At 35.0% G+C, this 20,167-nt stretch overlaps 1 protein-coding gene across 1 annotated transcript in view; it reads left to right on the forward strand.

Moving 5' to 3' along the window:
* Window positions 1–20,167, forward strand: part of PXDNL (peroxidasin like) — a 212,552-nt gene that overhangs the window by 79,316 nt on the left and 113,069 nt on the right. The window contains exon 10 of the mRNA XM_044245616.1: window positions 1,246–1,404. Coding sequence (XP_044101551.1) covers window positions 1,246–1,404 — 159 coding nt within the window. The remainder of the gene's footprint in view (window positions 1–1,245; window positions 1,405–20,167) is intronic.

The following is a 20,167-nucleotide window of genomic DNA, read 5'->3' on the forward strand; positions in this document are numbered from 1 at the left end:
CTATATGCTGGGAGTGTTAATATTGCCTACAACACTGGGTAATTCTGGGGATTATTTTGAGTGTATTTATACTCATAAACATTTAAAAGTGTATTTGGCTCCTTTGTGTAGAAAGTCAATAAAAGTTAACTGTTTACAAAGGTAAATAGTTTTTAAAAAATTATTATTTATTTTTAGTTATCCATTTTTATATATTATTTATTTATTAACAATAAAGGTTAGCTATTACATTTGACACATATTGTCACTGAAATAGTTGAGAATGACAATCCATTAACTTGTTAATGGCCATGAGGAGTGGAAACTCTGTAAGCTCAGAGGTGATAAAGTGCAATGTTGGGTAGGTGGTTGTGACTGTGAGTGAGGATTAACAGCCTCAGTGTCACAAAAACCACCATTCCCAAGATTCTGTCTCAGCACCTTAAATGTTGTAATTCTATAATGTTTTTATATTACAAATATTGCATACATGTGACAAATGTTATAAAGATATTTGACAATCATATTTAGTAATCACTCTGGGGAGTAATCTAGGAATAAAAACTGTTATTAAAAAATAAAAAGAAGGGGCACCTGGGTGGCTCAGTAGGTTAAAGCCTCTGCTTTCGGCTCAGGTCATGGTCCCAGGGTTCTGGGATCGAGCCCCACATCGGGCTCTCTGCTCGGCAGGGAGCCTGCTTCCCCCTCTTTCTGTCTGCCTCTCTGCCTACTTGTGATCTCTCTCTCTCTGTCAAATAAATTTAAAAAGAAAAAAAAAAGAATGCAAAAACAATTTTCTGTTATCCAAATTTTGCCTTGTTTGCACTCCATTAAGTAAAGAGTGGGGCCATGAGGCTACAGAAGTAGGTGTGGTTGATTAGCCTGTGCAATGCCTCACATTCCAACCCTTAGGCATTTTTAGCTTGTTCTAAGAGTAATAGGAAGGCACCATACACAAGGGTAATGCTGGAATAAGGTTAGTTTTGAATTTGCATTCTAACTGTGGAGAATAAAACTGAGGGACCAAACATGAAGGTGTAGGAATATATTAAGGGAGATGACCAGTTCTCCTGCTTGGAGGCTGGTCAAGCTGGGTGCCCCAGTTTCCAGATGGAGTGTTATGGGGGGGGGTCCTAGTATTGTGACACAGAGTACTTCCAGAGAGATCCCAACCTTTACCAAACACCCGAAGATCACACAGTAATAGCTGTCAACTCTTTGAGCCATAACAGTGCCATACAAAGTATTTTGTTTCCCTCTTTGCAGGAAGGCAACTCTCTCAGGAAAGTCTACATACAGTTCTCTCCTCTGGAACTTTGAGAATTGAGCATGCAGCACATCATGACCAAGGCCAATATGAATGTCAGGCAGTAAGTCCGTTGGGAGTGAAAAAAGTATCTGTCCAGCTAACTGTAAAACCCAAAGGTAATGTGTGCTGTGATTGGATTTACACAATTGAAGAGTGCCTCTTTATGTGTCTTTCACACATCCCTGGGTGATCTTATTACTTATTTAGTTTTTTTATTTTATAGGATCTAAGAAATTGCAAATTTTATAACTCTCTTCCAATAAGTCTTTTTTTCAACTTGAGGATTTTATTTCTATTAATGTTAATTATTAATATCATGTTTTCTTCCAAAAAATATCATTTTGTGTTTTCTCACATTTTTTTCAGAACTAGTTAATTAGCCTTACCTGCAGAGACTAGCTCACAGAAAGATAAATTTCTCACACCTGATCATTTGAATTTTGGTCTTATATTGATGTATCTTTTATGCTGAGGGTTATTGAGGATATACTGCAGATACTTTTCTCCAGACTCATCATGAAATACAGTATCAGAAATAGTATTGTTTATCATTGTTTATCATAAATAATAATATTCTGGTATGAGGTTGGGTTATTTGTCAATAATATATCATTAACTGACATGTAAAAAAATAAATAAAGAAAGAAAACTTAAGGTTTAAATTTTTAAAGAAAGTTCCAATGTAAGGATGAAAAATGGTTGTTATTAGGTACTCTTGAAATTTCTTCTTAGTTACTGGTCTATGATATATATATTTCCTAAACTGAATTTTTAGGATTGTTTTGCACTTAAACATAATTTCCTAGATTTCTCCATAAAATTGCTATAATTTATTTGGATGTAGTAGATCTAAATTCAGCAGTAACACATATTTAGATAAGAGCATATAAAACATAGAGACAAAGATCAGCCAGAGGTAGCAATATAAATGTAAAAAGAAATACTAGTAATTTTGAAATATTCAGTGATGCTGAGACATAGACATAAGATTACACTGAACTAATATCTATGTACAATCCTGTATTGATTCCTTTTCCACTATATTTTTAACATATCAAGTGATTGTTATTATTTATTTATTTGATCAAGTTAAGGTTCTATGAAGAGGGAAAGTAGTCAAGTAGCAGCTGAAGTGCATGGGAAGATTTGAAAAAAACTTGAAAGTTGAAGGGAACTGCCATGCTCTTGGAAAACCTCATATCTTTGGGTCATTCTTTCTTAAAAGAAAGGCTGAAATCTGCTATGCAGAATGTTTAAAATTGCTTTTGAATTGGTTTTCAACTAATTCAACTAATTTAAAAATCAGGAGGTTTTTGTATTAATATTCTTTTTTTAAATATTTATTTATTCATTTGAGAGTGACAAAGAGAGTGGGAGAGAGAGAATGCTGGGGCGTGGTGCAGAGGGAGACAGAGAAACTCAAGCAGACTCTACACTGGGCATGGAGCCTGACTTGGGGCTTGATTTCACAACCCTGAAATCATGACCTGAGCCCAAACCAAGAGTCAGATATTCAACCAACTGCACCACCCAGGCACCCCTACATTAATACTTTTTTAAAAAGGAGGGCATATTAAACCAACATATTGTAGTCAAATAAAATATAGCATGACGATGCTGAAGTTAATGGTCTTAGTTTTGTCCTCTTTTTGCTCCATTGTTACATCTTTACACCAGTGTCCCCCACTGACCCTCTAGATCTCAATTTAGAAGCATGCCTCTTCCCCAAGGAGGGTTTCTTTCCTCCACTCTGTAAGCTTTATAAGATGCTACTGTTGAAATTAATATTAGAATGTGCCATTCAATCTGACAGTTGACAAATGTGGAGGAATTTGATAAATTTATCAAATATACATAATTAAAATATTATTAGCAATAAGCACAAATGTGGAAACAAATAAGTTATTTTAGCAAACATATAGCCCTACATGTTGAACATGAACTATGTGAATGGAGTGGGGAAGAGGGCCATAGGGAAAAAATAGTTGGGATTTTTGGTTGAGTTAGAATATATCATATCTTGACTATAGGCCATGGAACTTTCCATTTGTTGGCCAGATATATTATGTAGGATATTAATCAGCCCAAAATGAACAGGCAAATGTTGAGGTGAAGAAACTCTAAAAATAAACCATTAACTCTATTATATAGCTGAGTGATATACTAGGTGACCTGAACATCTGTGACTGTGGGAATGGAGGAGTTAATGAATTCAAGTAAACATATAACAGGTGGAACCATTTTATCTCTGAAATTATTAACAATATTTTTTACTAGCACCCCTGACAATATTTTGCAGGCCCAATTTTGTGTGTACTGAAGTGTACAAGAACTTTTCATGAGGTTTTTGGGTTAAAACAATCTCATAATAATATCAAGATCTTGTTTGCCTTTTCTACTAGGTTGACATTTGCCTTGATGGTACCAAGACAATGGTGGATAAAGGTGCTGTACCTTAGCATGAACCAAAGCAGTGGCACCAAATTGTACTAGTAATTCATATATTATTCCCTTGTAGTGTGGGGAAAAAAAGTAATTTTGTTTATAATGTTACTGATAAAATGGGGAAAATACTACTTTTATTGAATCTTGACTCTCTGGTAGATGCATCATGAAAGAAATTGGCAAAAAGAAGCTATCAGTTGTTAAATTTTGATATAGTATCAAAGATTTTTCACAATTACCTGGAAAAACTTTTAAAATATCCCTACATTTTGCAAATACTTATCTTTGTGAGGCCATATTTTATTCATATACTTCAACTAAAATGACCAATTGCAAGAGATTGAACTGAAAAGCAGTTATGCAATTATTGGGATTTGCAAAAGTGTAGAACAATATGCTACTCCACTCACTAGTTTTATTTTTGGAAAATTAATTAATGTTCATAAAATTGTATTATTTATTTGAAAATTGTATGAGTTTATAACTATAATTTTTGAATAGGTAAAATTTAGAGTTCTCAGATTTAATTTCTAATATAGTGAACATAGATACATCTAATCAACATAAATAAAAGTTCTTTGAGCTTCTCAATAATTTTTAAGTGTAGTGCTCCTGAAGTTAATGTGTTTGAGTAACATCATTTGTTGGATCTTCTTTGCCTGATTTCTAGATCTTTAATTTTTCTTTTTAATCTCTTTAAACTCTTTGTTGCCACCTCATTTTACTTGCCTCTCTCATGTCTACCCTTTATGTCCCTTGCTGCATTATGAACAATGTATATTCACTCCAGAGATGATTCTTTTATTAGCTATGCAATAATTTTATTTTTTCTACTAATATTTTGCTCAAGCATATGCAAATATATACACAAACATTGGATGGAGCTAGTAATTTTATAGAAACATATTTAATTAAAACTAACTTCAGAAGAGATAGAAATATAAACAGAATATAGTAGGGAAGAAAAAAGTTGCCAAAGAACACAGGAGTACAGATAGCGGGCTGTTACTCTCTAGCATGGCTGAATAGACTGATAATTATTCTGAATATTAAATCTGTGAAAGAGCTCTCTCCACTAAGAGCATGTGGCCAGTGGTTTCCCAAGGAAAACCGTCACATCTATAGATAACAAAAATTCTGATGCTATTCATATTGCTTCAGGAATTAGAAAATAATAAACACACTAAAATTATTTTTAGTTAAAAAAAAAACCCTAAGCTTGATAAAAAATCCTAAGAGTTCTTTAAATATATAAAGGAAAAATATCTTGCACATCTATGCAAAAATCCAATAGTGTAAATAAATAAATGTAATTATAAATCAAAAACAAGTAGCACATGAAAAAATATTAGTCCATAATTAAGTAGTTTTTATTCAAGAAAGCCAAAGATAGTGTAATAATAGGAAAGCTATTAATATAATTTATCATATTAATAAATTTCAGAAGAAAAATCAGGATTCTTTCTATAGATGCTAAAAAGACATTTGATAAAATTCAACATTTATTTTCATTAGAAACTCTCAATTCATATAGTTTTGAACAAACATCTCTTCAACATGATAAAATAGATTTACATTCCTGGATTTTTTGCATAGACAGATATATATGATAGTTTTCCTTTTATATATTTTAATGAATTTTTAGAATTTATTACAAATTACTCTTGCTTTATTGAACTCATTAGCCAGAATCCTGCTTAATAGAGAAATACCATAAATATTTTCACTAAAGAAAAGATTACTGCTGTCATTATTGTCACTTAATATAGATTTGGAGAGACAAATCATTACAATTAGCCAAGAGACAAAGAATAACTGGGAAGATTCTGAAAAGGAACCATAATTAAAGAGGACTCATCATGCTAAATTATAAAATACATAATAAAGCTACATAAATTAAAACTACCCAGATAGTACCTTACAACAAAATATATAATCTATAAATTGATTCCCTTTCATATGGGAATGTCATATAAGAAAAGGTTGGCATTTTCTTTGAGTGAAGAAAAGATAATTATGTAAAACCTTTGGAACTAACTGGGTACACATATAAAAAATAGCACTGTGTGCCTATGATGCAGATTTTGTTCTGGAAATGTCTTTCTAGTCATTTCTAGTCATACATAGAAATGTATGTGCCTGGCCCTTCTTGAGATCGTGTCATATCCTCTTCCACACACATCTCTACTTGATCTTCTCTGCTTTAGGTAGCCCTCCCTCCACCTTTTTTTGGTGGAGTCAGCTTTAGTGCTTCCCCAATGTTGCTGAAAATGAAGCTGGTAGTTTTATAAGCAACACTAGCAGTATGTTTCTGATTTTTATCCTCCTTGTTGCTTTTGGACCACTTTTTTGATAAAAACTGGAAATGCCACACTTATGCTCCCAAACCACAAGGCTCCATATCTTTTCAATATTTAAGTCTCACAGTGTAGATGTAGTTCTTTTCCTGGCCTTATCTCAGTGCAGGCTGGGGCAGATGACTCTAGTAGATTGGGGTGTCCATGTGAGTGCAGGAACTGGGAAAGGGCAAGGTTTAGGACTTTTTTTGTTTTGTTTTGTTTTTTTTGGTTTGTTTGTTTGTTTGTTTGTTTTTGGTATACTTTCTTCTTTTTAATCTTTCAATTCTTCCTGCTTAGTGATGGCCCTGAAGGAATGGAGAGGAAGGGACAGGTTCACTAATGGGAAGCCAATGGCAAGGTGACCCTCTCTTTTTGTTGCTATGTGGTCTTTTCTGGTCATCAGGGACCTCTGCATGGCTAGTTCTCTAGCATTATATGCATTTTATTCAGAGGTCATATTTAGGTTTCCTTACTGCTCATTTCCCTGGTATGGGTGAAGGAGTTTAGCTTGTGGCCTTTTAGCCAGTTGTTTCTTCTCACAGTTGGTTATTCCATACTCTGGTGATACGATTTCTTCACTCAATGGGTAGTTCACATCAGTGGTATTATTGGTTAGAAAGGAAAGGCAAATCACCTATATCAATTGAATTAACAATAGATTTCATATCAGGAGCAGTAGGAGCCACAATATGTTGGAATCAAAACTTCAAACTGTCTTGGGGTATATGGGTGGCTCAGTCAGTTAAATGTCTGCCTTTGGCTCAGATCCTGATCCCAGGGTGCTGGGATCAAGTATCTCATTTGGCTCCCTGCTCAGTGGGGAGCTTGGTTCTCCCTGCTCCTCCCCCTGCTCTTGCTCTCTCTCTATCAACTCAATAAAATCTTAAAAAAACCTTCAAAGTGTCTCAAGAAAAATAACAGTAAATATGGAAGAACAAGGGCTTCATAAAGATATTTTCAGTAAACAGAATGTTTGTCCACTATAATATTACTTTAAGGAAATTTCTAAAGGAAATTCCTAAGAAAAGAAAGAACTTGAAAGAATGACTGATATTCAAAATAAAATGTAAAGGTAAACAAAGAAACTGCTGAACATGTAGGAAATATTAAAATATTTTCTGTATTAAATATTAATAATATTAAATACTATCATGTGGCACTGAATAAAAATCACATAATTAAATGCTAGCTAACATTGCAATACCAGTTAAGAGAGTTATTATTTGATTAAAGTAGTATAATATTCTGTATACCTGGCAAAATATCAGGGATAGGTAGCAAAAAATTTTAAAAAAAAGTATGATAATAAGTTTCAATCAAAAAGGTGAAAAAGATGGTGTTAGAAATTATTTAAATAAAAGATAAATAAAGAATAAAAAATATGGCAGTTATTTTGTGGACAAATTCTCTAAATGTCTAAGATCAATTCAGTCTTATACAAACTATTACAGAGAATAGAACAGGGAATAGTTCCCAACTTTATCTAATAAAGAATATTATGAGGAAAAAATTCAGAATAATCCCTATAGAAAATATTGACCTACTGAATTCAATGACATTAATAGATTAATGGATTAATATTATTTTAATAGAGCTAGACAAAGCATTTGATTAAATTTTTCATCTATTCATTATTAAAATTTTCATCTATTCATCTATTCAAGATCTTAGCAATGATTTTAAAAAACTTTCTATAAGTAATATTTTTGAAAATGGTGTTTTTCAAGATAAAATGTTAGAAATATTTCCTTTGGGAGTAGAAAGAAGACTGTATTTACTCAACACTATAATGGAAGGTCCTAGCCTGTGCAAAAAGAAAAGAAATGGAAACAAAATTTATGAATTTAGAAAGAATGCATATGATTTTATTATTTATACATAATAGAATTTCCTCACATAATTCAGAAACATTTAAAATATACTATCAGAAATAATGAATTTGGCAAGTTTATTAGTTAACATTAATAAGTAAAAATATTTTTCTCTCTACATGTCAGCAACAAATAGAATACCTAATTTTATTTTTAAAATAATACTTCTTAAAATAGCAAAAAAGTATAAATTATTTAAAAATAAATCTAACAACATATTTTATTGATTGTACATATGATAGGGTACTGAATATCTGCATAACTTCTTCATCTTGCTTAAGTGAAAATGTATAACCTTTGATTTGTAACCAATAATTTTTTAAGAAGGTAGCTATATGGTAAGTGTTCTTACCAGAATAAAATGAAATCTAAAACAAACAAATAAGTCTAACCAAAGATATTCAAGAACTTGTAGGAACAAAATGCTGTTGGAAGAAATTGAGAAGACAAATCCTTCTGTAAAGATGTTAGTCCTTCCAATACTGATTTGTAGGTCAGCGTAATTCTGGTGGAAATCCTGGAAGGGTTTTTGGTAGAAAATGAAATGTTGATTAAAACTGTATATAAATGAGCAAAGATTTAAGAATGACTGGGATAATCTAATAGCAAGAGGTTATCAATCTATCATAATTAACATATTGTTTTATTGACATAGGGATTAATAAATTGATCTATGGAACAGAAAGAAAAACAATATTAATTACAGTCCTGGCACTATTCATCTACAGAAAGTAGATGTCCTCAATAAATAGTGATAGGCAACTGGTCACAGGGAAACCGTGAAATGAATCTTCACTTTAACTATACTCGAAAATAAATTCCAGGTTAAAAAATACCTTTAATATTAAGAAACAAATATTTAAATATTTATGAATAAAAATGAGATTTTTTTAATGGTAGTAAAGAAGGATTTTTAAACCAAAATATAAAAATTATTGTATAAAAAATGATTGATAAAGTCATCTACATTACAATTTGTATCTTCCATTCATTTTAAAAAAAAGAATCAAAGATATTTGCACTGTACATAACTGACTTTTTTTTATTTGTAATATACGAAGAAACTTCTAGTTCAATAGCAAAAAAGGACAGGTAAATTAGCAAATGGGGAGGGGGAGGAGTCAAGATGGCAGAGAAGTAGCAGGCTGAGATGACATCAGGAAGCAGGAGATCAGCTAGATAGCTTATCTAACCATTGCGAACACCTACAAATCCAACGGGAAATCGAAGAGAAGAAGAGCAACAATTCTAGAAACAGAAAATCGATCACTTTCTGAAAGGTAGGACCTGCGGAGAAGTGAATCCAAAGTGACAGGAAAATAGATGGGGTGTGCTCCTGGCAAGCGGCGGAGCAACGGAGCACAAAATCGGAACTTTTAAAAGTCTGTTCCACTGAGGAACATGGCTCCAGAGGCTAAACCGGGGTGAAGCCCACATGGGGTCGGAATAACCCCATGTCCCACGGGGTCACAGAAGGACCAGGGGAAATCTGAGTGTCTCAGAGCTTGCAGGTATTAGAGTGGGGAAGCCAGCTACAGCGACAGAGCCGAGGAGTGAGTTCTCAGCTCGGGGTTACCTTGAACCAGTCACAGGCTGGGTGAGCTCGGAGCGTGGCTGGAGGCCATGGAGACGGAAGCAACAGGGCGCTTTTCTCCAAGTGCGACTGATTGAGCGCTTTCCTACAAGCATGACCAGAGGCCAGGGAGACCGCGGTGGTTGGGCGTTTTTCTCTGAGGGTGCACTGAAGAGCAGGACCCTGAGCTCTCGGTTCCTCCAGACCAGAGATTGGGAGGCCGCCATCTTCATTCCCAACTTCTGGAACTCTACAGAAAGCACTCAGGGAACAAAAGCTCCAGAAAGCAAACCTGAGTGGATTACTTAGGCCAGCCCCTAGTAAGGGCGGTGCAATTCTGCCTAGGGCAAAGACACTTGAGAATCACTACACCGGCCCCTCCCCCAGAAGATCAATAAGAAACCCAGCTAAGACCAACTTCACTCACCAAGGAGAACAGCGGAATTCCAGAGGAGGAGAAAGCAAACCTTATCTGGACAAAATGACAAGGCAGAAAAACTCACCACAGAAAAAAGAGCAAGAGGCAGTACCAAAGGCTGGGGACCTAATCAATACAGACATTGTTAATATGACAGATCTAGAGTTCAGAATGATGATTCTCAAGGTTCTAGCCAGGCTCGAAAAAGGCATAGAAGATATCAGAGAAACCCTCTCCGGAGAGATAAAAGCCTTTTCTGGAGAAATAAAAGAACTAAAATCTAACCAAGTTGAAATAAAAAAAGCTATTAGTGAGGTGCAATTAAAAATGGAGGCTCTTACTGCTAGGATAATTGAGGCAGAAGAAAGAATTAGTGACATAGGAGACCAAATGACAGAGTATAAAGAAGCTGAGCAAAAGAGAGACAAATACTGGACCACGAGGAGAGAATTTGAGAAATAAGTGACACCATAAGATGACACAGCATTAGAATAATTGGGATTCCAGAAGAAGAAGAAAGAGAGAGGGGAGCAGAAGGTATATTAGAGAGAATTATTGTAGAGAATTTCCCTAATATGGCAAAGAGAACAAACATCAAAATCCAGGAGATGTTAAGAACACCCCTCAAAATTACCTTCACTTCATCACCTGATTGTAAAATTTACAAGTCTTAGCAACAAAGAGAAAATCCTTAAAGCAGCCCGGGTAAAGAAGTCGGTAACATGCAAGGGTAAAAACATTAGACTGGCAGCAGACCTATCCACAGAGAACTGGCAGGCCAGAAAGAACTGGTATGATGTATTCAGAGCACTAAATGAGAAAAACATGCATCCAAGAACACTATATCCAGCTAGGCTATCATTGAAAATAGAAGGAGAGATAAAAAGCTTCCAGGACAAACAAAAACTAAAAGAATTTGCAAACACCAAACCAGCTCTACAGTAAATATTGAAAGGTGTCCTCTAAGCAAAGAGAGACCTAAAAGTAGTAGATCAAAAAGAAACAGAAACAATATACAGTAACAGTCAGGTTACAGGCAATACAATGGCACTAAATTCATATCTCTCAATAGTTACCCTGAATGTTAATGGGCTAAATACCCCAATCAAAAGACACAGGGTATCAGAATGGATTAAAAAAACAAAACCTATCCATATGCTGCCTACAAGAAACTCATTTTAGACCTAAAGACACCTCCAGACTTAAAGTGAGGGGGTGGAAAACAATGTACCATGCTAATGGCCATCAGAAGAAAGCTGGGGTGGCAATCCTTATATCAGATCAATTAAATTTTAAGCCAAAGACTATAATAAGAAATGAGGAAGGACACTATGTCATACTCAAAGGGTCTGTCCAACAAGAAGACCTAACAATTTAAAATATCTATTCCCCTAACATGGGAGCAGCCAATGATATAAACCAATTAATAACAAAATCAAAGAAACACATCAACAATAATATAATAGTAGAAGATTTTAACACTCCCCTCACTGAAATGGACAGACCATCCAAGCAAAAGATAAACAAGGAAATAAAGGCCTTAAATGACACACTGGACCAGATGGACATCACAGATATACTCAGAACATTCCATCCCAAAGCAACAGAATACACATTCTTCTCTAGTGCACATGGAACATTCTCCAGAACAGATCACATCCTGGGTAATAAATCAGGTCTCTACCAGTATCAAAAGATTGGGATCATTCCCTGCATATTTTTAGACCAAAATGCTCTGAAGCTAGAACTCAATCACAAGAGAAATTTGGAAAGTACTCAAATATATGGAGACTAAACAGTATCCTTCTTCAGAATGAATGGGCCAACCAGGAAATTAAAGAAGAATTGAAAAAATTCATGGAAACAAATGATAATGAAAACACAACAATTCAAAACCTGTGGGACACAACAAAGGCAGTCCTGAGAGGAAAATATATAGTGGTACAAGCCTTTCTCAAGAAACATGAAAGGTCTCAAACACACAACCTAACCCTACACTTAAAGGAGCTGGAGAAAGAACAACAAAGAAAGCTTAAACCAGCAGAGAGGAGAAATCATAAAGATCAGAGCATAAATTAATGAAATAGAAACTAAAAAACAATAGAACAAATCAATGAAACTAGGAGCTGGTTCTTTGAAAGAATTAATAAGATTGACAAACCCCTGGCCAGACTTATCAAAAAGAAAAGAGAAAGGACCCAAATAAATAAAATCATGAATGAAAGAGGAAAGATCACAACCAACACCAAAGAAATACAAACAATTATAAGAACATACTATGAGCAACTGTATGCCAACAAATTAGACAATCTGGAAGAAATGGATGCATTACTAGAGACATATAAACTACCACAACTGAACCAGGAAGAAATAGAAAACAAGAACAGACCCATAACCAGTAAGGAGATTGAAACAGTCATCAAAAATCTTCAAATAAACAAAAGTCCAGGGCCAGATGGCTTCCCAGGGGAATTCTACCAAACATTTAAATGAATTCCTATTCTCCTGAAACTGTTCCAAAAAATAGAAATGGAAGGAAAACTTCCAAACTCATTTTATGAGGCCAGCATCACCTTGATCCCAAAACCAGACAAGGATCTCATCAAAAAAGAGAACTACAGACCAATATCCTTGATGAACACAGATGCAAAAATTCTCACCAAAATACTGGCCAATAGGATCCAACAGTACATTAAAAGGATATTCACAATGACCAAGTGGGATTTATTCCAGGGCTGCAAGGTTGGTTCAACATCCACAAATCAATCAATGTGATACAACACATTAATAAAAGAAAGAACAAGAACCAAATGACACTCTCAATAGATGCTGAAAAAGCATTTGGCAAAGTGCAGCATCCCTTCCTGATTAAAATTCTTCAAAGTGTAGGGATAGAGGGCACATACCTCAATATTATCAAAGCCATCTATGAAAAACCCACCTCAAATATCATTCTCAATGGAGAAAAACTGAAAGCTTTTCCACTAAGGTCAGGAACACAGCAAGGATGTCCGTTATCACCACTGCTGTTCAACATAGTACTAGAAGTCCTAGCCTCAGCAATCAGACAACAAAAAGAAGTTAAAGGCATCCAAATTGGCAAAGAAGAAGTCAAACTATCACTCTTTGCAGATGATATGATACTATATGTGGAAAACGCAAAAGACTCCACTCCAAAACTGCTAGAACTTGTACAGGAATTCAGTAAAGTGTCAGGATATAAAATCAAGGCACAGAAATCAGTTGCATTACTTTACACTAACAACAAGACAGAAGAGAAATTAAGGAGTCCATCCCATTTACAATTGCACCCCAAACCATAAGATACCTAGATAACCAAAGAGGCAAAGAATCTATACTCAGAAAACTATAAAGTACCAAGAAATTGAGGAAGAAAGAAATTGAAGAAGACACAAAGAAATGGAAAAATGTTCCATGATCATGGATTGGAAGAACAAATATTGTGAAAATGTCTATGTTACCTAAAGCAATCTACACATTTAACGCAATCCCCATCAAAATCCCATCCATTTTTTTCAAAGAAATGGAACAAAGAATACTAAAATTTATATGGAACCAGAAAAGACCTCAAATAGCCAAAGGAATACTGAGAAAGAAAACCAAAATTGGTGGCATCACAATTCCAGACTTCAAGCTTTATTACAAAGCTGTCATCATCAAGACAGCATGGTACTGGCACAAAAACAGACACATAGATCAATGGAACAGAACAGAAAGCCCAGAAATAGACCCTCAACTCTATGGTCAACTAATTTTTGACAAAGTAGGAAGGAATGTCCAATGGAAAAAAGACAGCCTCTTCAACAAATGATGCTGGGAAAATTAGACAGCCACATGTAGAAAAATATAATTGGACTATTTCCTTATACTATACACGAAAATAGACTCAAAATGGATGAAGGACCTCAGTGTGAGAAAGGAATGCATCAAAATCCTTGAGGAGAACCCAGGCAGCGACCTCTTTGACCTCAACTGAAGCAACTTCTTCCTGGGAAAATCACCAAACACAAGGGAAACAAGGGCAAAAATGAACTATTGGGATTTCGTCGAGATCAAAAGCTTTTGCAAAGCAAAGGAAACAGTTAGCAAAACCAAAAGACCACTGACAGAATGGGAGAAGATATTTGCAAATGACATATCAGATAAAGGGCTAGTATCCAAAATCTATAAAGAGCTTAGCAAACTCAACTCCCAAAGAACAAATAATCCAATCAAGAAATGGGCAGAGGACATGAACAGACATTTCTGCAAAGAAGACATCCAGATGGCCAACAGACACATGAAAAAATGCCCCACATCACTCGGCATCAGGAAAATACAAATCAAAACCACAATGAGATACCGCCTCACACCAGTCAGAATGGCTAAAATTAAGAAGTCAAGAAATGACAGATTGTGGCGAGGATGTGGAGAGGGGAACCCTCCTACACTGTTGGTGGGAATGCAAGCTGGTGCAACCACTCTGGAAAACCGTGTGGAGGTTCCTCAAAAAACTGAAAATAGAGCTACCCTATGACCCAGCGATTGCACTACTGGGTATATATCCTAAAGATACAAACGTGTGCTCCGAAGGGGCATGTGCACCCGAATGTTTATAGCAGCAATGTCCACAATAGCCAAACTATGGAAAGAACCTAGATGTCCATCAACAGATGAATGGATAAAGAAGAAGTGGTATATATACACAATGGAATACTATGCAGCCATCAAAAGAAATGAAATCTTGCCATTTGCAATGATGTGGATGGAACTAGAGGGTACTATGCTTAGTGAAATAAGTCAAGTGGAGAAAGACAACTATCATATGATCTCCCTGATATGAAGAAGTGGAGATGCAATGTGGGGGCGTTGGGGGGTAGAAAAAGAAAAAACAAGTGAAAGAAGGTGGGATTGGGAGGGAGACAAACCATAAAAGACTCAATCTCAAAAAATAGACTGAGTGTTGCTGGGGGAAGGGGGGACGGGAGAGGGTGGTGGGGATATGGACATTGGGGAGGGTATGTGCTATGATGAGTGCTGTAAAATAAGTAAACCTGGAAATTCACAGACATGTACCCCTGGGCGGAAAATGCATTATATGTTTATTAAAAAAAATTAATTAAAAATTAGCAAATGTGGAGAGATAATGAGTACAGTTTGGGAAAAGTTGTGTTTAATATGCTTGTTGGGACTAAGACGGTTGGTTTATGAGCACAAAGCTAAGTTATATAGTCAATGGCTGTGAATGAAGTCATTTAGAACCAAGGGGGTGTGTTGAGTGAGAAGAAAGGAGACTCAAGGGTGGAAATTCCTTATAATTCAGAAGAAAGAAAAGCTGTAAATCGTACTATAACAAATACCCAGTATGACACAGAAAAGCAGAGGAGAAAGAATCCCAAGAGCTAAGAATTATATTCAGAAGGAAAGAGTGATTTAATGGATCAAAGGTACAAACAGGTACCTTCAATGAAGACTGATTTTTTTTAAGATTCTAAATTTAAGGACCCAAAGAACAATTCTCATGAAATCAAAGGAAATAAGCTTCAATGCAAAGAGGCAGGGAGGCAGATATGCAGAAACTATTTTTTTCCAGGACATTTCTTTGTGAAGGCAAACAGTAAAGATGGGGTAGGGATATGGGCAAATAAGGGGAAGAGCCTATTATTCTGAGGTGTTTTCTGAAGGGAAGAAGGCAGAAAGATGGGAGTGAGTAAAGGTGGTTCAAGTTTTCTCAGATGGCAAGATGGGATGGGATTTGTAAAATTCAATGAAGCAATTTGCCTTAAAGAGAAGGTAAGAGGCATTTCTTCACTTCAGATGAGAAAAGGGCATTTAGGAATGGTTGTACAGGGAAGTACCTCTATGAAAGAGTAGTGTAGGAAGTCAAGGGATTAATAGTCTGAGGCTTTGGTTTGGGCTTGCTTTTGTTTTTTGTTTTTTTGTTTTTTGGTTTTTTCCTCTGGTGTAGGAGATGCTGACATTTTGTGGGAGAAGAGTGTGATGAGAGATTTTTTAAAAAAAATGTTGTTAAATAGGATTTGAAGCAACAAAGATAATTTGTCTCTGATAAACCAGGACACACAATCACTCCAGATATTTTTGAAGGACAGGCATGAAGAATACAGTGCCATTGTGTTGAACAGAGAGACAATGGGGTAAAGGAGTTGAGAGTTTGGGAAGGAAAGTGGTAGAGGTGATGAAACTTTGGATCCTAACTGAAAAGGGGGGAATGACACTAGACAGGGGTCATCAACAGGAGGGAAGAAGAAAGTTTCTAGGAATCTAGATAGCATCAAAATGAGGAGATGATGGAGCAGGAGAGAGAGGATTTTTTCTGTAGGATGTAGTATTAGATATTTTCAAAAGATTAAAAGTGATGGCATGTAAGTGGTGGTAATGAGTAGTTATTAAGACAGGAGGTGAACAAGGTTAAAGATAGAGAACATCAGATAATGAAGGCTATGACATGAAGTGTTAGTTAAAGATCCTTCAGGTGATGGTGAAAAAATAATGAATACTGTTTTTCTGAAAATAAATAAATTGGGAAAAAAAAATCCTTCAGGTGAATGACGAAGGTCACTGTCCTCATGAGATATCCACTATGCATTGTCAGGAATCTATAAGCCTTAGTTTTAGCAAATCCAAATACAAGGTAAGATTTGAATATAACAAAATACAGTTATCACTTCAAGAGCAGAACATTTTCAACTTTGTAATAAATTTTTGATGTTACTGTATGTTTTAAAGATTGTTTGTTCTTCTTCTTTTCCATCTGTTCTCAACTCCAACCTTTTGCCACTAATGTGGGTTTGATGTGTATTATTCCCTTACATGTCCACATAGTTGATTTATTTTAAAGTTTTTATTTTGAAATAATTGTAGATTCACATTTAGTTGTAAGCAATAACACAAAGGGATCCAGACTCATTACCAACCTGAAGACTCCACCTAGTAAAACCCTGGGAACTATTGTTCTCTATTTCTATAATTCTGTTGTCTCAAGAATGTTATATAAATAGAATCATATAGTATGTAAACTTTTGGGACTGTGTTTTTCATTCACCATAATTATTTGGAGATTCATCCAGATTTTATGTGTTATCAATTCTTTTGATTATCAAATCATTTGTCAGTTTTTTTTTTTTTTTACTGCTGAGTAGTATGCCACATCGACCACAGCTTATTTAATCATTAATTTATTAAAGGACATCTGGGTTTTAATTTTTGGTTAGTACTAGTAAAGGTGCTATAAACATTCATGTATAGGCTTTTGTGTGAAAAGTAGGTTTGGCTTTTCTCTGGGATAAATGCCCAAAAGTGCAATTGCTGGATTGAATGGTAGTTCCCTTTTTAAAATGTTAAGGAAATTCCTAAATTCTTTTCCAGAGTGGTTCTGCCATTTCACATTTCCCACCAGCGATACATGAGAGATCCAGTTTCTCCGCCTCCTTGTGATTTGTGTTGTCACTATTTTTTATTCTAGCCATTCTGACAGTTGTGTAGTGACACCTTATAGTGGTTTTAATTTGCATTTCCTTCATGACTAGTGATGTTGAGCATCTTTTCACAGGCCTATTTATCTTCTGTATATCCTTTTCAGTGCAATGTCTTATCTTCTGTCCATTTTCTATTTGAATTGTTTGGTCTTTTATTGTTGAATTCCAGGGGTTCTATGTATATTCTAGACACTAATCCTCTATTGTCTATGTGGTTTATAAGTATCTTCTCTTAATCTGAAACTTGTCATTGCATCCTCTCCACATGGTCTTCACAACACAAAAATTTTTAAATATGATGGAATCCAGTTTATCATTTTTTTCTTTGGATTATATTTTCAATACAAGAGCTAAGAATTCTTTGCTTGGTCCTATGTTCCAAAGATTTTCTCCTATTTTTTTTTTTAAGTTTTATAGTTTTACATTTTATACTTAAGTTTGTTTGTTGTCCATTTTGAGTAATTTTTGTATGAACTGTGAGACTTAGTTTGTGCCTCATTTTTTCTTTTTTCTTTTTCTTTTTTTTCTTTCTTTCTTTCTTTTTTTTTTTTTTTTTTTTGCCTGTGGGTACCCAGTAGACCAACACCATTTGTTGAAAAGGCCTCCATTGAATTGCTTTGCACCTTTGTCAGAATCAGTTGGGCATATTTGTATGATTATATTATTGGGTTTTTTGTTCTATTGATGTAGTTCTCTATGCCAATATCACATGGTGTTAATTACTATAGTTATCTAATCAGTCTTAAAGTCTAGTAGGTTGTTTCTTCTCATTTTATTCTTCTTTTTGAAAATTGTTTAGCTATTTCAGTTCCTTTGCTATTTCAGTTCCTTTTCAGTTCCGTATAAATTTTAGAATGATCTTGTCTATATCACACACCAAAAAAAATCTTTCTGGGATTTTGATGAGAATTGCATTAAACCTGGTATCAATTCTTGGAGAAATGACATCTTTCTATCTTGAGGCTTCCAATTCATGGATATGATGTGCCTCTTCATTTATTTATATCACCTTTGATTTCTTACATCAACATTTTGTATTTTACAGCATACACATACCGTGCATGTTTTGTTATATTTATACATAAATATCTTAATGTTTTTGAAAAATTGTAAGAGGTATTCTTTTTTAAAGTTTTGTGTTCATATGTTCAGTGCTTGAATATATAATACCATTTTTTTTACATTTATCTTGTATCCTATAATCTTGCTGAGCTCTCTTTGAAGTGTTTGGTAGATTTCTAGAATTATCTGAATAGACACTGATGTCATCTGCAAATGGGAACAGTTTTATTTCTTCTTTGCAGATTCATATTTCTTCTATGTCCTTTTCCTGCCATATGATACTGGCTAGAACTTCCAGCACTACGTTAAGTCAGAGTTCTGAAAGTAAACATCCTGGCCTTGTTCCATACCTAAGGGGGAAAACAGGAAAACAATTACTCTTTCACCATTAAGTAAATGATTATTGTAGGTTTTTGTCTATGTTCATTTTCTTTTATAATTAAATTAAATTAAATTTAAATTCATCTAATTAGCATAGTGTATTATTAGTTTTTGAGGTAGAGTTGAATGACTCATCAGTTGTACATACACTCTGTGCTCATTACATCAAATGCCCTCTTTAATGCCCATCACCCCGTTACCCCATCCCTCTACCTCTCTCCTCCAGCAAATCTCAGTTGTTTACTATAATTAAGAGTCTCTTACACTTGGTCTCCCTCTCTGATTTCATCTTGTTTTATTATTCCCTTCCTTCCCATATGATCCTCTGTTATGTTCCTTAAATTCCACATATAATTGAAATCATTTGAAAAATGTCTTTCTCTATTTGACTTATTTCACTTAGCATAATACCCTCTAGTTCAATCCACATCATTGCAAATGGCAAAATTTCATTTTTTGGTGACTGAGTAGTATTTCATTGTGTGTACACACGCACACACACACACACACACACACACACTCCATATCTTCTTAATCCATTCATCTGTTGATGGACATCTGGGCTTTTTCCATAGTTTGGCTACTGCGGACATTGCTACTATAAACATTGCAGTGCAGGTGCCCCTTTGAATTAGTACATTTGTATCTTTGTTATAAATACCTAGTAGTGCAATTTCTGGGTCATAGGGTAGGTCTACTTTCAACTTTTTCAGGAACCTCCATACTGTTTTCCAGAGCGGCCATACAAGCGTGCATTCCCACCAGCAGTGTAAGAAGGTTCCCTCTTCTCTGCATCCTCTCCAACATGTGTTGTTTGTGGATTTGCTAATTTTAGCCATTCTGACTGGTGGAGGTTATCTCTTATTGTGGTTTTGATATGTATTTCCCTGATGCTGAGTGATATGGAGCATTTTTTCATGTGTTTATTGACTATTTGTATGTCTTCTTTGGAGAAATATCTGTTCATGTCTTTTGTCCATTTCTTGACTGGGTTATTTGTTCTTTGGGTGTTGAGTTTGATGAGTTCTTTACAGATTTTGAATACTAGCCCTTTATCTGATAAGACAGATATCTTTTCCCATTCTGTAGGTCATCTTTTGGTTTTGTCAACTGTTTCCTTTGCTGTGTAAAAGATTTATCTTCATGAGGTTCCAATAGTTCATTTTTTGCTTTTGTTTCCTTTGCCTTTGAAGACGTGTATAGCAAAAAGTTGTTGGGGCCAAGGTGACAGAAGTTGCTTCCTGTGTTCTTCTCAAGGATTTTGATGGATTTCTATCTCACATTTAGGTTTTTC

Source organism: Neovison vison, chromosome 4 (genome assembly GCF_020171115.1).
Source record: "Neovison vison isolate M4711 chromosome 4, ASM_NN_V1, whole genome shotgun sequence".
Taxonomy (NCBI): Eukaryota; Metazoa; Chordata; class Mammalia; order Carnivora; family Mustelidae; genus Neogale; species Neogale vison.